The following is a 13,383-nucleotide window of genomic DNA, read 5'->3' as shown; positions in this document are numbered from 1 at the left end:
GTTACATTAACATACGCGTGACAGGTGAAACATGATTTTTTTATCAGTTTTTTTATTACAATAACAGCGTCATCTGTTAGACTTAACAACAACACAAGCAAAACTAAAATAAAACATCATGGTTGAATGCATGCTTCTTGACAGCTGTCATTTAATATTGTATTACCAAAAGCATTGTGAAATACGTGCCTTCTCATATTTTTCTTTTCTATTTGACCTGACTGAGCTACTGTATCGCACTCAAAGATATAAAATTCTTTTAATAATCGACAAACTAAACAATATGAACACACTAAATGATTTTTTGCTTGTATCTAATAAGTTTTTATTCCCAAGGTTTCATTACTACTTATTATATTTTTAATCATAGAACTAAACAAACAAATTCGAAGGTTTACTTACACCTGTTTGAGAAAAAATATTAATTTTCTTCTTTAAAATGAACATCGGCGCTAGATTTGAACAGAAGTTGCCAATATTAAGCTTTGAAACGGTTCGTATAATATTATAATTTCACAAGCAAAGAAAGGTGTAATAAAAAGGAATTTTTACTAGTACTATATCATAATTTTTATTGCATACTTTTCAATGAGGTGTCTTAAATTTGATTGCGCTTTTCCGGGTGTTTTGTGAACTCCGGATCGTCTCCACTTCGTTTGATTCCGCTATTCTCTTGGTAGCATTCGTGTTCGAATTTAGTTGTTTTCGGTCCTTTGAGAAGCGCGGACGTGTGCGCGTAACACAGTTATCGCTGCTCGTCTGAAATTCAGTGTAGTATTTCGTAATTTGTGGAACTTAAGAACTGACTTTCACAATATTTATTTAAGTGGATAAAAAAATACGAAGACAGTTTCGACTGCTAGTTTATTTTTAGTAATTTAGTGAAAAATTGTGGACATTGGTAATTAAAAAGATTAAAAATATATAGGTTAAAAAAAACACCCATGAGGGATTTTAGAATTTTATTCATTAATTAATAATGTAAATACGACAAAAATAAAAAGGGCGTGCGTAAAAATGCTTTTTAAATAGGCAAAGTGACTGATTAAAAAATCAATTATTATATAAAAATAATTAATAAAAATGTTTAAATATGAATAATAATTATTCGGAATACTTAAAAAATGTATAAATAATAAAAAAATTGTGTTGTTTTCTTTTAAAATTTGAAGAGTGTAAAAAATATTTGTATAAGAAAATGGAGTAACCTTACGAACTAATAGATTATTTAGGTTGTTATGGTAAAAATATTAGTGTCGGACAAAAATAATGAGTGAATCCGTTAGTTGACAGAAATTGTTGACATAAAAAAATTGTGGCAAGTTGACATGAATACTGTCGACTATGTGCTCTTACCAAATTAATGTTTTCCTCCTATTTTTCGTCCTTCTGACTGGTGAGTACCAAGAAATATTTTTTAATATTATTTATTTAATATACTTGCAAAAATATTACAACTTATTCAATCTACATATACATTTCTACTTTAAACATTCTACATTTACTAGTTAGTCTTCGCCCCCCCAAAAAAGATATTGTGGTAGGACATATATAGTACATATTAATGATAGTTGTTATTGTTAATAATTTAAATGACACAGTAGTAAATTTTTTGAATTAATTTTTTTATATTCATGATCTTTCTCTCACTCCTTCCCTAAATTCCCTTTTGCCTTTGCTTTCCTTACTAGCACCAATTTATAATTTATGTTTTATTAAATGTTTAAGTACTATCTACCCCATTTTGAGTGTGTCCAAATACTTGTCCACAAAATCTGGATTATCTCTAATTACAGGAGTTATTTTCATATTATTTTTTGACATCTCATCAAAGATGAAGAAGAATATGGAAGTCTGGGCATTTACTTCAACTTTGATGAGATGTCAAAAATTAAAATTATCTACCCTCTGATTGCAAACATTTATATATGCTATCAAACGTTTTGATCAATATCACTAGTCTGTTTTTGGTTGGTTGGAAGAAACTGCTTTTTAACAATAAGCTCGCCAATGTACTTATTTCTTTTCTGTACATGACGTTTAAATAAATAAAAAAATCTTTCCTTGATCAAATATATATGAATATTGTTTCGATAACTTTATGGTTATTATGTATTTATTTGTTATATTTGTTTTAATTCTTCTTTTTAGTACTTGATATAACATATTTTGCTGTCAAATTATTATTGATTTTTCAATTAATTATTTGGATGAAATACCTCAACAGCACTCATTAGTTTGATAATTTATTTATTATTTAATATCGATAAGCTTAAAAAAATATATGGATGATTTTGTTAGTAAGAATTAAATAGTTATTTAATTCATCTGATTTTTGATCCGTCGTTCGGGGATTATGGGTGAAAATAATATTTTAATGAGATCTAGATAAACTTTCAAAAATCTGATATTACGAGTATAATGGCCATCACAGGTGATTTTAAAAATCATTTGATCAGATTGAGACTAAAACAGCTCACCTTTTTTGTGATATTTTTGTTTTTTATTTACTTATATGTAAGTCACAGAGCACGTTGTAACAAAAATTTGGTGGACTTCACAGAGTATTATTTCACATAAGTAGTGTGGTATTTTTCACATTGAACTAAATACGCCGTATTGCATATTTAATGTTATAATTGATACAGTACCAAGGTAAAATTTTTAAAAATTCTTAGCATCAATGTAAATATTTTACTACATAAATCACATTGAAATCGAAAATGTCGAAAATAATTACTCATAGCAGTTATCAAGAAGCACGCAGTCCGCCATGAGAAATGCGTATTGCGTATGTTGCTGTTACGTTCAACAGATGGCGCTGCCATTGAGGTCAAAATTAAAATCCTATCATTGGTGTACATACATAAAAACATTTGCGAATTCGTATGCAACGATGTGTCAAAATTTCAAGGCAATCGGTGAGTAAAAAAAGGAGATTTAAGATTTTCCACAAATAATTACAATTTTCAAAATTCAATCTGATAATCTCATGTCCTCAAGTGTGTACTTTCTAAAACTGTTAACTCATAAAACACACATGCACACACGCACACACACACACACACACACACACACACACACACACGCACACACACACACACGCACACACACACACACACACACACACACACACACACACACAGACACACACAAGGATATCATTACGTTTCTTTGTAAAACATGGGAGTTACCATTAAATATTTTTGATTTTCAAAGGAACAAACTCGGTACTCTACTATTTTAAACATATCAGCGGAAATGAAATGTGAAAAAAGCGTTAAAATATTCGGAAATTCCCCTCTTAAATGATTTAATTTTTTCATTCATCACAGCTGACGAAAATCAAGCATGCGACATTTATCTTGCAGTCAACATTATATTAATTTAAAGCACGGATCGGATAGGCATGTTTGGAGAAGATGACTTTAAAAAATGATTTACGACTTATGCTATGAAAACAAAATTAGATATGCCGAGCTATAAATTGGAACTGATGCGCCGGAGTCGCCACTTAGAAGCTGATCTTAATATGTATAGTTTTTTGACAATCATCAATCGGCTTGTGGTCTCGTGGTTAGTGTCGTAGACTCTTCAGTTAGAGTTTCTTGGTTCGAACCCACTCTACCATAATTTGATACCTATTTTTAATCATTTATATTTCTAAGTTAGTAACTCCTGTATTTGGAAATAATCCAGATTTTGTGGACAAGTATTTGGACACACTCAAAATGTTGTAAATATAATTTTGTTTATATATTATGTCCGATGATTCAATATAAAAAATAATTTGCCCATTTATTATTTTATATTATAATACTAAATATATAGATTTATATTATCCACTGACACTGCATTTTTAAAATATTATTAGATTAAAACCAATATTTTTAGCTTTTCCACTTTATTTTTATTTGACCAGCGACCAGGTTTCATCGTTACCGACAGTCTGATGATGTCGGTAACGATGAAACCCGACAGTGGAAAACCTAAAAATATTGGTTTTAATCTAATAATATATACTAAATATATATTAAAAAAAACATTTTGAATTTTTTAAGTTGAAAATTTAATCAATATTTCTGGAACTAATTTCCAACCAATGCAAACATTTTGAAAAACAATTTATCAACGGTACACTGGGTTTGGCAGGGTTATTTTGAAGGTGAATCAAAAGAGATCCGTATTGCTTTGTTTTACGTTTCTGATATTTGATATTGAAATACCTGAAAATGTAATCTTATACCTCATGTATACGTACTAGCATATGCCAGTTTCTGATATTTGAGATATTTTCATTGAAATACACAAAGAAGTAAATAATTATACCTTATATAGACTTGCATGTCAGTTTTTGATAATTCAGATTTTTTTATTGAAATGCCTGAAAAGGTTAAGAATTGTATCTTATACCTCATGTACATGTATGGTATATGCCACTTTGTGATATTTACGATATTTACTTGCATGTCAGTATTTGAAAATTCAGATTTTTTTATTGAAATGCCTATAAAGGTTAAGAATTGTATCTTATACCTCATGTACATGTATGGTATATGCCACTTTGTGATATTTACGATGTTTGAATTAAAATACCTGAATAATTAATTTTTAAAAAAAGACAAATATTAGTGTTTTTATATTATTTACACAAATATTTCAATTTCATACTATTTCTGTGAGCCTAAGCGGCGCATGATTAGAAATAGGTATCAAATTGTGGTAAAGTGGGTCGAACCGAGAAACTCTGACTTAAGAGTTCGCAACACTAATCACGGGACCACAACCCTACACAAGATTGAATCTTACATTTCACGTCCACGTATATGCCAGTTTCTAATAGTTGAGATATTTTTTATTGAAATATTGGAAGAAGTTAACAATTGAACCTTATACTTCATGTACACGTGAGGTATATGGAAGTCTCTGATATTTGACAAATTTGAATTAAAATAACGGAAGAAGTTCAGAGTTGAACTTTTTAGTTCATGTACACGTATGATATTTGCCAGTTTCTTATATTTGAGATAAGAATTCTATTGTGAATACCTGAAGAAATTATAAATTGAATCTTATATCTCATGTACATGTATATTATAGCTTCTGATATTTGAGATATTTTGATTGATTTGATTGATCTACAAGATACCCGAAGAAGTAAATAATTGAATCTTATATTTCATGTCCATGTATATGCCAGGTTCTGATATTTGAGATCTTTGTATTTTGATACCTGAAGAAGTTAAAAATTTAATCCAAATCCAATACCTTAGATAGACCTGAATGTCAGTTTTTGATATTTGAGATATTTTGATTAAAATACCCGAGAAGTTAATACTTGAATCTTATACCCCATGCACACGTGTATGTCAGTTTTAGATGTTTGAGATCTCAGTTTCAATACGTTAATAATTTTAGAATTGAACCTTTTACCTGTGTGTCTGAATAATGTGCTGATTATCTCTCTGAGACGGAAGGTATGAAGCATTTTTCTCTCGTAATTCAATTTTTATGCGGAAAACCGATGATTTATATTTTTATAAACCTTCGAAGGTGTTTTCGAGTTTAAAATATTCAGAAAATGGGGTATGTTTTATGAAAACGAAAATAAATTACGTTGAAAGCAATGTCTTGTATCACTTCTCACTCGGGAAATATATTCCAACGACCAAGAAGAGCAAGAAAAAATGCTATATTTTCATCCCTTCACATTTATATCTACAAACTTATGGATAAACATATGATACGTACTCACATATACCCATATAAAGTTATATTATCGTGCTACATACTAAAAAAATGATCAAAGGTCTCTAACAACTAGTGTTGTTTTATGGTTTCCATAAAAGTAAAAAATATATCTCCATAGTGTTGTGTTTACTTCATTTGGCTCCCGGGTTCAATTCCGGGGGGGGGGGGGTAGGTCAATTAAAAAAAAACCCAGACTATTGAAGAGTTGTGCATGAGACTGATTGATCGATCACCTTATCGTTTACATTTAATTAATTTAATTTAATTTACATTCATTAATCACCTCGATCATTTAATTAACGAACAACTCTAATTGCATCAATTTTATGCAGTGCCCAATAAATCATTGGGTGCGAATGAAAAAGAAGAAGAAAAGATAAAGCTGAAAAAATTTCAAGAAAGCTTTATTTACCCAGCTTGTAGATCAATCAAATCAAATAAAAAAAAACGAATGATTTTTTTTACAAAGGTGAAAAATTTTTTTTTTAAAAATAATGGAAAGGTGATCAGCCCTCCGCTTCAGGTACCAGTCCAGGGTATTTTGAATAAATATTGGAGCGGAAATATCAGTATCCTATACTATCATAGTGATTATCAAATAAGTATTCAAACAGCGATTCTGAATGAGTTTTTCTAAATCTAAATTTCAACTTTTGAAAATCCTATTAAGGAAAAAACATTTGGTGGTTGTAGAAAAAAGTGGGAAAAAAATCTACGGCGCAATATATTGTAGTAAAAATATTTGATGACATTATTTAATTTCATTAATTGATTTTACTTTTCACTTTTTGGTAAAATCTATCCATTTTAATTAATGTTTTACGTGTGTTTGAATATGACGCGGAATGCATCGAAACACGTGTCACAGAAGATTTGAAGAAATAGTGGTATTTACTAAGTAAAACATTAATTAAAAATAGACATTACATAAACTATGATAATAACAACAAATTTTAACATGTTTACGTAAAATTTATAGAGAAAATCTGAAAAAAATGTAAAAATATAATTATGACTTCCATCCCCTCATTATATTTAGAGTATTACTCAACCAAAAAAAAAGAATTACTGAGGGATGAATGAAATTGTCACAATTTTTTTTAATTTGAGATCTCGGCAGTCAGTGGTGCAACCTTCCAAGTGTCTTTGAGGCCAAAAATATATTATACAAAATTAAAAACGTCGGAATTTTTGCGCTTGAAGGCTGAGTAAAACCCCTTTCCGGGTAAAATAAATTGGGTAACGTTTTTCACTGCTTACTTCAAGCAGTCAACCTTTTTATGTACAGTCACGGGCAATCTCACCTGATCACACAAATATTTCTCATTCTTTTCTTTTTAAGCTCCCAAATATGGGAGAGGAAAGTTTTTTGTACAACACATATAAATATAATATTTAAGTATATTACTTATGTGGTTTGTTGGGTCCGTAAATTTATTCATGAGCAGTGAGTATGAAATATGCGATGTTTTGTACATACTATATCGAACACTTTCTGAAAAATATCGTAACCATCGCAATAAATGTGACGAAAATTGTTTTGCAGCATTATGAGGGTATGTTACGATATATTTAAAATAAACATAAAATACTTTCTAATCAGTGTATGTCAAAACTTGACTTTATTAAGTAATTGGTAATTTATTCACGATATTAAGTAAAAGCTTAGCTTTATAATTAGATACATTAAAGCTATGGATAAAAATCTAGAAATTCACGTACGAACCTGGGTAGGAACTTTGTTCCTCGATTGTGTCTACGACTGTCGGTTGACAATTCAAACTTGATTGAAGAGGTTGACATTGTCAGATTAAATTCATTTAACCCATTCCTCGCTGGAAATAATATTATTAAAACTAATGAAAATTAGTTTTTCACTGTCATTTTTTCATAACAAGATTAAAAAGAAACCACTACGGTATGATAAAATATATTTTGAATATGAAAGAAAATTCTATACTTTTCTAAAATTCTTTGATAATCCAGTTTCTAAATTTCACAAATAGAAGGATTTTTTACTCGTTATTATTCCTGAACAATATTTGATAAAATGTTTCATTCCTTTAGATATGTACATCCAGAATAAACGCTTAAAAATAAAAAAAATGTCTTTTTTATAGCTCTTGTCATCAACTTACGTTTCGTCGATGCGTTTGAATGAGTCATCTCTTAAAAATCCGTCGCTTAGTGTGATTCCATAAAACAAGCATTCATTTGAACAAAAGATATAAAAAAATACACAATTTAAATGTATTATATCCAGGCATATAAATAAATATTTATTGTTTATTCATTTGAATTTTTTTCAACCGTGAAAAAACTGCGTCGCCACTTTCACATTTCAGTGTCTACCCAACTACGCCTTAGTGCGGCGCCGGTCAATAATGTAAATAAATAAATCTAAGTTTAGATGCCTTCGGGGTAAAATTCAGTGTCGGAATTTTGTTAAATTTTTTCTTAGACAGGGGTTGAAAGTGTTAGCAAACATCTCGTTTTTCAGCCATGTCAGACTTGCTAGTTTATCGCCGAAAGGCCATCTGTTTCCGTAGAGAAAAATGCCAATGTGAGCAAGTCTTCAAAACTGCCCTATGTACTGAAAAAACAAGCGCGCAGCGGTGAATTAAAGATTTGCGGATAGTGGAAAAGAATGCTACAGGAAAATTCGTTGCGCAAGCAAATGTTGAAGTGAAATCCGTCAAAACTGTTTTTTATGATTTATTATGAATGGTGACTAGGCAATATATTGTGTAGCAGGAATTTGTTTCAGGATTCATATTGATATTTCAACAAAACCGAAGGAATTATTGAAACGAGAATTTAGAAGATTGCGTTTTTACAGGGCTAACAAACTATGATTGGCTGGTTTAAATGACTACTTTATTTGATATGTTACATTAAACTTACATCATACTTCACATCATACTTATGATGATAGGTGTCGTACGTTAGTTGGGTAGGGTTATTTCGACTGCAAAACAGACGTCTCTGGTTCGATTTCCACCAATTTCACGAAACATTTATTTTAATTTCATCTAGGTGTATCTTTCATATTTATCATCCCTATCCCTACTTTTCTACTTGCAGACAAGTCTCTAAAACTAAGGCTTACGTGTTAATAAAAGAAACGAAAATGATAAATTATAACAAAATTTCAAGTGATGAAAACAGTTTAATTCAAACTTCAAGGTTGTCATCTTTCATTAATAATAGTAAATAAAGTCATTAAAGTAGTAACCTTAAAATGATTTCTCTCACCCTTATATGCAATCAATGGTGCATAAAGCATCGAATCAGATAGATGCAATGCAAACGATCGTATATTATATGAAGGGAAAGTAATCAATCCTGCGCTTAAGATATCAGTTCTAAGTAATATTAAAACACATGTGTGTTAAATCACTTGTATTAATCTTGACCCTCCCTAAGCATTGACCCCGGGATCTGCTATACGGTAGTATGGTACCCTATGCACTATTGGGTCCAGATTGGGCCATAATATTTCACATGTATACATGTCAAACAGAATTTCTAATCCTTCAAATAGTCTATATATTTTGGTGTAAACACAGTGAAAACACCCTGTATTTTTTAAAATAATTGTTTCAAATGGAGAAATAAGTCAAGTACCAAAAGAATAATTTATTGGTAAGAATTCTTTTAAATAATCTTCTCTTACGAATCACATTCCTAAATAAATTATATTTCTTAGAACAGATTTGCAATTTGATGTTGCTAAGTACAAATAAAACTCTGATAGGATTTAAGAAAGAATTAAAAGTATACAAAATAAATTATATACCTTAATTAGACTAACGAAAAAATTATTTAAAAGGGATTTTCTTAATTTTCACAATTTTTCGAAATTGTATTTATTCAAATTGATAGTGACAGGGACAAAAAAGCTATAAATTATTAATTTGAATGAAAATCAGTTTATAACAAATTGCCTTGGAAGAGTGGTCTGTCCAAAAGCCTAGAGCTTCTGTATTAGACTAGGAAAATCTGTAAGAGCTTTCAATGTATTAGGGAGTTCAGATGAGCACGTTTTACTTTGTAATTCAAATAATAAAAAAGGTCTCAAATAATATGTAATCTCTCCCATTATTGGAAAATGGTACAAAAACGTCCAATATAAGTCTTTCCCATAAAGGTCGCTGAACAAAAGAGTTGTTTTATAATCCTTTATAAATTACATACTATCTTTACGCCAGATTTCATGCCTTTAAATTTTTCGCTCAGAGGATATTTTTTAGGAACGTTTTGTGTATGCCCAAGAGTACCAGTACATTTATATTCATATATCACTTCCCAGTACATATATATTCATATATCCTCTCAAGAACGTCATATATCCAAAAATCGTCAATTTCTGGTTGTGCGTGTTTTCGGAATGCCCAGAAAATGTACTGTATCCCAGCAAAAGCGGCATATTTTTAACTTAATATTTACCCGCTACAGGGCAGAAAGTGTTGTTTTTGCATTATGAAGAAATGGTGTTGTTTTTTTTTAATGCACTAAATATTTTTCAAATGGAGAAAAAACATTCAGGTTTTACCTAAAAAGATCTGTTGCACAGTCAAAAGTTCCATAAGTGGCTTGAATTTATTTTTAATACATTTTATTATATTTTTAAACTTTAAAAACGATCTCCTGAAAAATCAAGTTTTTTTTTATTTATGACGTTGTTAAAAGGAGTGAGCGATATGTAGATATAACTCAATGATACAATATCTTATTCTAGTTACGTTATTCTTCTCCAAAAAAGAGACTTGACTCTTGTGCTTGGAGAGGGACTTAAACAAGATATTACCTATATTACATAATGAAGGATGTAATACAATTTTTTGTATAATTTGTTTTATTTTAATTTTATATACACACATTTATAACTATAATAAAACTGTTTTATTTTAGAACTGTGACATATGGCAGTGACACATAAAAGACGCTGGCAATTTTACATTATGTAAATATTATATTATTATTTGTATGGTTACCAAATATTTAATATTTCGTATTGCTGGGGAATTTTCAATCTTCAAAAGTATGAGAACAAATAGAGCAAGCTGCATTTATAAGTACGGAACAAATTTCACAACTGATGACGCCAAAATTAGCCATACTTTAAAATCTTTGAAATTTCTACCCGAAACCATTGCACATATACAGGTTTAAAAAAGTAGTGCAAAATGTATGTCAAAAAATAGGGAGAACGGTGAACGTTTCACAAGTGTATAAAGTGATAGCTTAAGCCAGTCAAATGCCAGGTCGTACGTCTTGAGATACTCAGACTTCCATCTGCTTCATTTAAAAATAATGATTCGTGTTTCATCTCAATTTGATATAACATTATAATATAAAAATAAGTCACTAAGACGAACAGTTGTTACTGAAGTAAATCATTGTTTGATTCTGATACCTCTAAAAAAACTGGAAAGAATTTTAAAGATTAATAAACATGTCGGCGGAAAGCGTTTCGATTTTTCTTCTTTTTATGAGGCGAGGAGCATTCACGGATAAACAAATAAACCTTGACGCCACCGTCAAATTTATTGGGACAAAACTTTTTACTGACTTAGACACCATTTGAAAAATAATAAAATGTTATTACTCCAAAACACGAGATGAAAATACTACATAAATTAGTCGGCGCACAAATAGTTTTATTGCTTGTTAAAATGCTCGAGACTCTGCCGTAAATAGCCCCTTCTTGTTTTGACAGCAGTTGATTTATATTTGCACCATCAGAACATAGATGTCGCATTATTTCAACTTTACGGATGCTTTCTCCGATTAACAGCAATGGCTTCTGGAATCAAGATTTATATAAAACTTACTGAATCTAACGTACTTCAAGCATTTGCTTTTTAATTACTTAATGTATTTATACAATGCTGTTAGTCAAAAATGATTCATGATTCTATTGCTGACATTCAATTAAGAATTATAAGAAAAAACATTTATACACCGAACTACCCATCAGACATCCGATTGTAATATTGTTTTCAAATAAATCTATATTACATTTTGATATTTCAACAAAGATGTAGAAATATATGGAAATCTGGGTATTTAACCTTTCCGAGTATGTACGTAAATGAACATCAGTACGAATTTTCGTCACAGGAGTATCGACGTTAATGAACGTCGAAGTCCGTCTGTCAGTTGATATGATGTAACTTGTAAAGAAATGACATTTGTGGATATTTGTGTGTAATTTGTCATAATTTAAAAATATTTCAAAGAAGTGTTTTAATTTTTTTAAATATTTTTTAAACATATTTATTTTATTTTCATAATACATCGACTTTATAAAAAAAATCAATTCATGTAAAAAGAACCTTCTCCACAGAGAAAGTCGGAAATTGTCAGTTATTGTATTCCCGGAAAGGTTACAGGGTTTATGACCTATCATTGGCTGGTTTAATCGACCACTTTATACACGTATAACATTCATTACTTTTACCCATAATTGACAACTTTACTGCTTACAATTTTGGAACTCAAATCGCTTTTGTATTTTATATGATTCATACCACGCTTCATGTGCGAGTTCACGACAGTATTCATGGTTGATTTAAATAAGTTAATTACATCCTTTAGCGTTTTGAATGTATTAAATTGCATTGCAGGTGTGTTTTGGATTTCGGCGATTAAAGATTAAGTTGGAGTTGTCTGTACGCTGATTGGAATGTTTATATTTATTTTATTTTATTTCATTTGGGAATTTTACAGAATAGTTACATTATGTCATTCACATTTATGAGTACTTGTTCATTTCTAATTACTAAATTCCACATTTATAAATTTGTGAAAATACCTGGAAGAGGGAAGGGAGGGAGGAAAGGGGGAAAAGGGGATCAAATCTCAAGTCAAAGATAAATTGTATGAAACTAGGGACATACCACGATACAAATGTCGAGTTACAATGTAGGCGATCTCAGCGCTGACAATGATGTGTAGAACATATCCAAATCCTCATATTAATCGTCAACCAATTTAGATGAACGATAAATATGGGAACTTTGTTTAGAGTTTGTTCATATAGAGGGAACTCTAAAACATTTCAACCAAGTTATTAAGATACATAAATACGAGTAAAATAAAAAATTAATTTAACACGTGAATAATGTTCGTCTATTTGACACAATTCAGTTGAATTTGTAAAAAAAATATAGTGCAAGACTAAACGATAAAAAAACATATTTTTTGTTTTTGTTTTAATGATAAAAGTGATAATAAAAAAGCTAACAAGGTGGTATTTTTGTGCTGTATCTTAAACGCTGATAGCGGGTTTATGCGCCATTTCAAAGCAAAGGCGTATTTTAAATTCAAGGATTGGAGATTATCTTTTATTTAATGGTATTATTTTCTCATCGGCGTAGCACAATTTTACGCTCAAACTGCCGAAAAATGGAAGAGATTTCTTATTTTAAAATTTGATTTTCGCAAGGGCTCGTGGTAAAATTGGAATATATTTTATACCTAGGGAAGATTTGTGCGCAGAGACGCTTTTTGCGCCGTCAATGGACCGATATTTGAATGAAAAAGTTATCGGGCGTTCAAAAGACCGGAGGATCAGTTTACTCCAAAATTGAACGCCGGATCAACGAAATAGTTTATTTTATCATA

At 30.1% G+C, this 13,383-nt stretch overlaps 1 protein-coding gene across 1 annotated transcript in view; it reads left to right on the top strand.

Annotated features, from left to right (window-relative positions):
* Positions 1-697: 697 nt before the first annotated feature.
* The window catches only part of LOC148299583 (uncharacterized), a 46,735-nt gene continuing 34,049 nt past the window's right edge, over positions 698-13,383 (top strand). The window contains exon 1 of the mRNA XM_088275922.1: positions 698-1,396. Within this exon, the coding sequence (XP_088132048.1) occupies positions 1,345-1,396 (52 nt within the window). The 5' untranslated portion in view covers positions 698-1,344. The remainder of the gene's footprint in view (positions 1,397-13,383) is intronic.

The sequence above is a fragment of the Brachycentrus maculatus genome, unplaced genomic scaffold (genome assembly GCF_059751285.1).
Source record: "Brachycentrus maculatus isolate JH-2025_06_01 unplaced genomic scaffold, ASM5975128v1 h1tg001060l, whole genome shotgun sequence".
NCBI classification, from domain to species: domain Eukaryota; kingdom Metazoa; phylum Arthropoda; class Insecta; order Trichoptera; family Brachycentridae; genus Brachycentrus; species Brachycentrus maculatus.
Note: the sequence above shows the minus strand (reverse complement) of the source record. Positions and strands in the feature narration are given on the sequence as shown.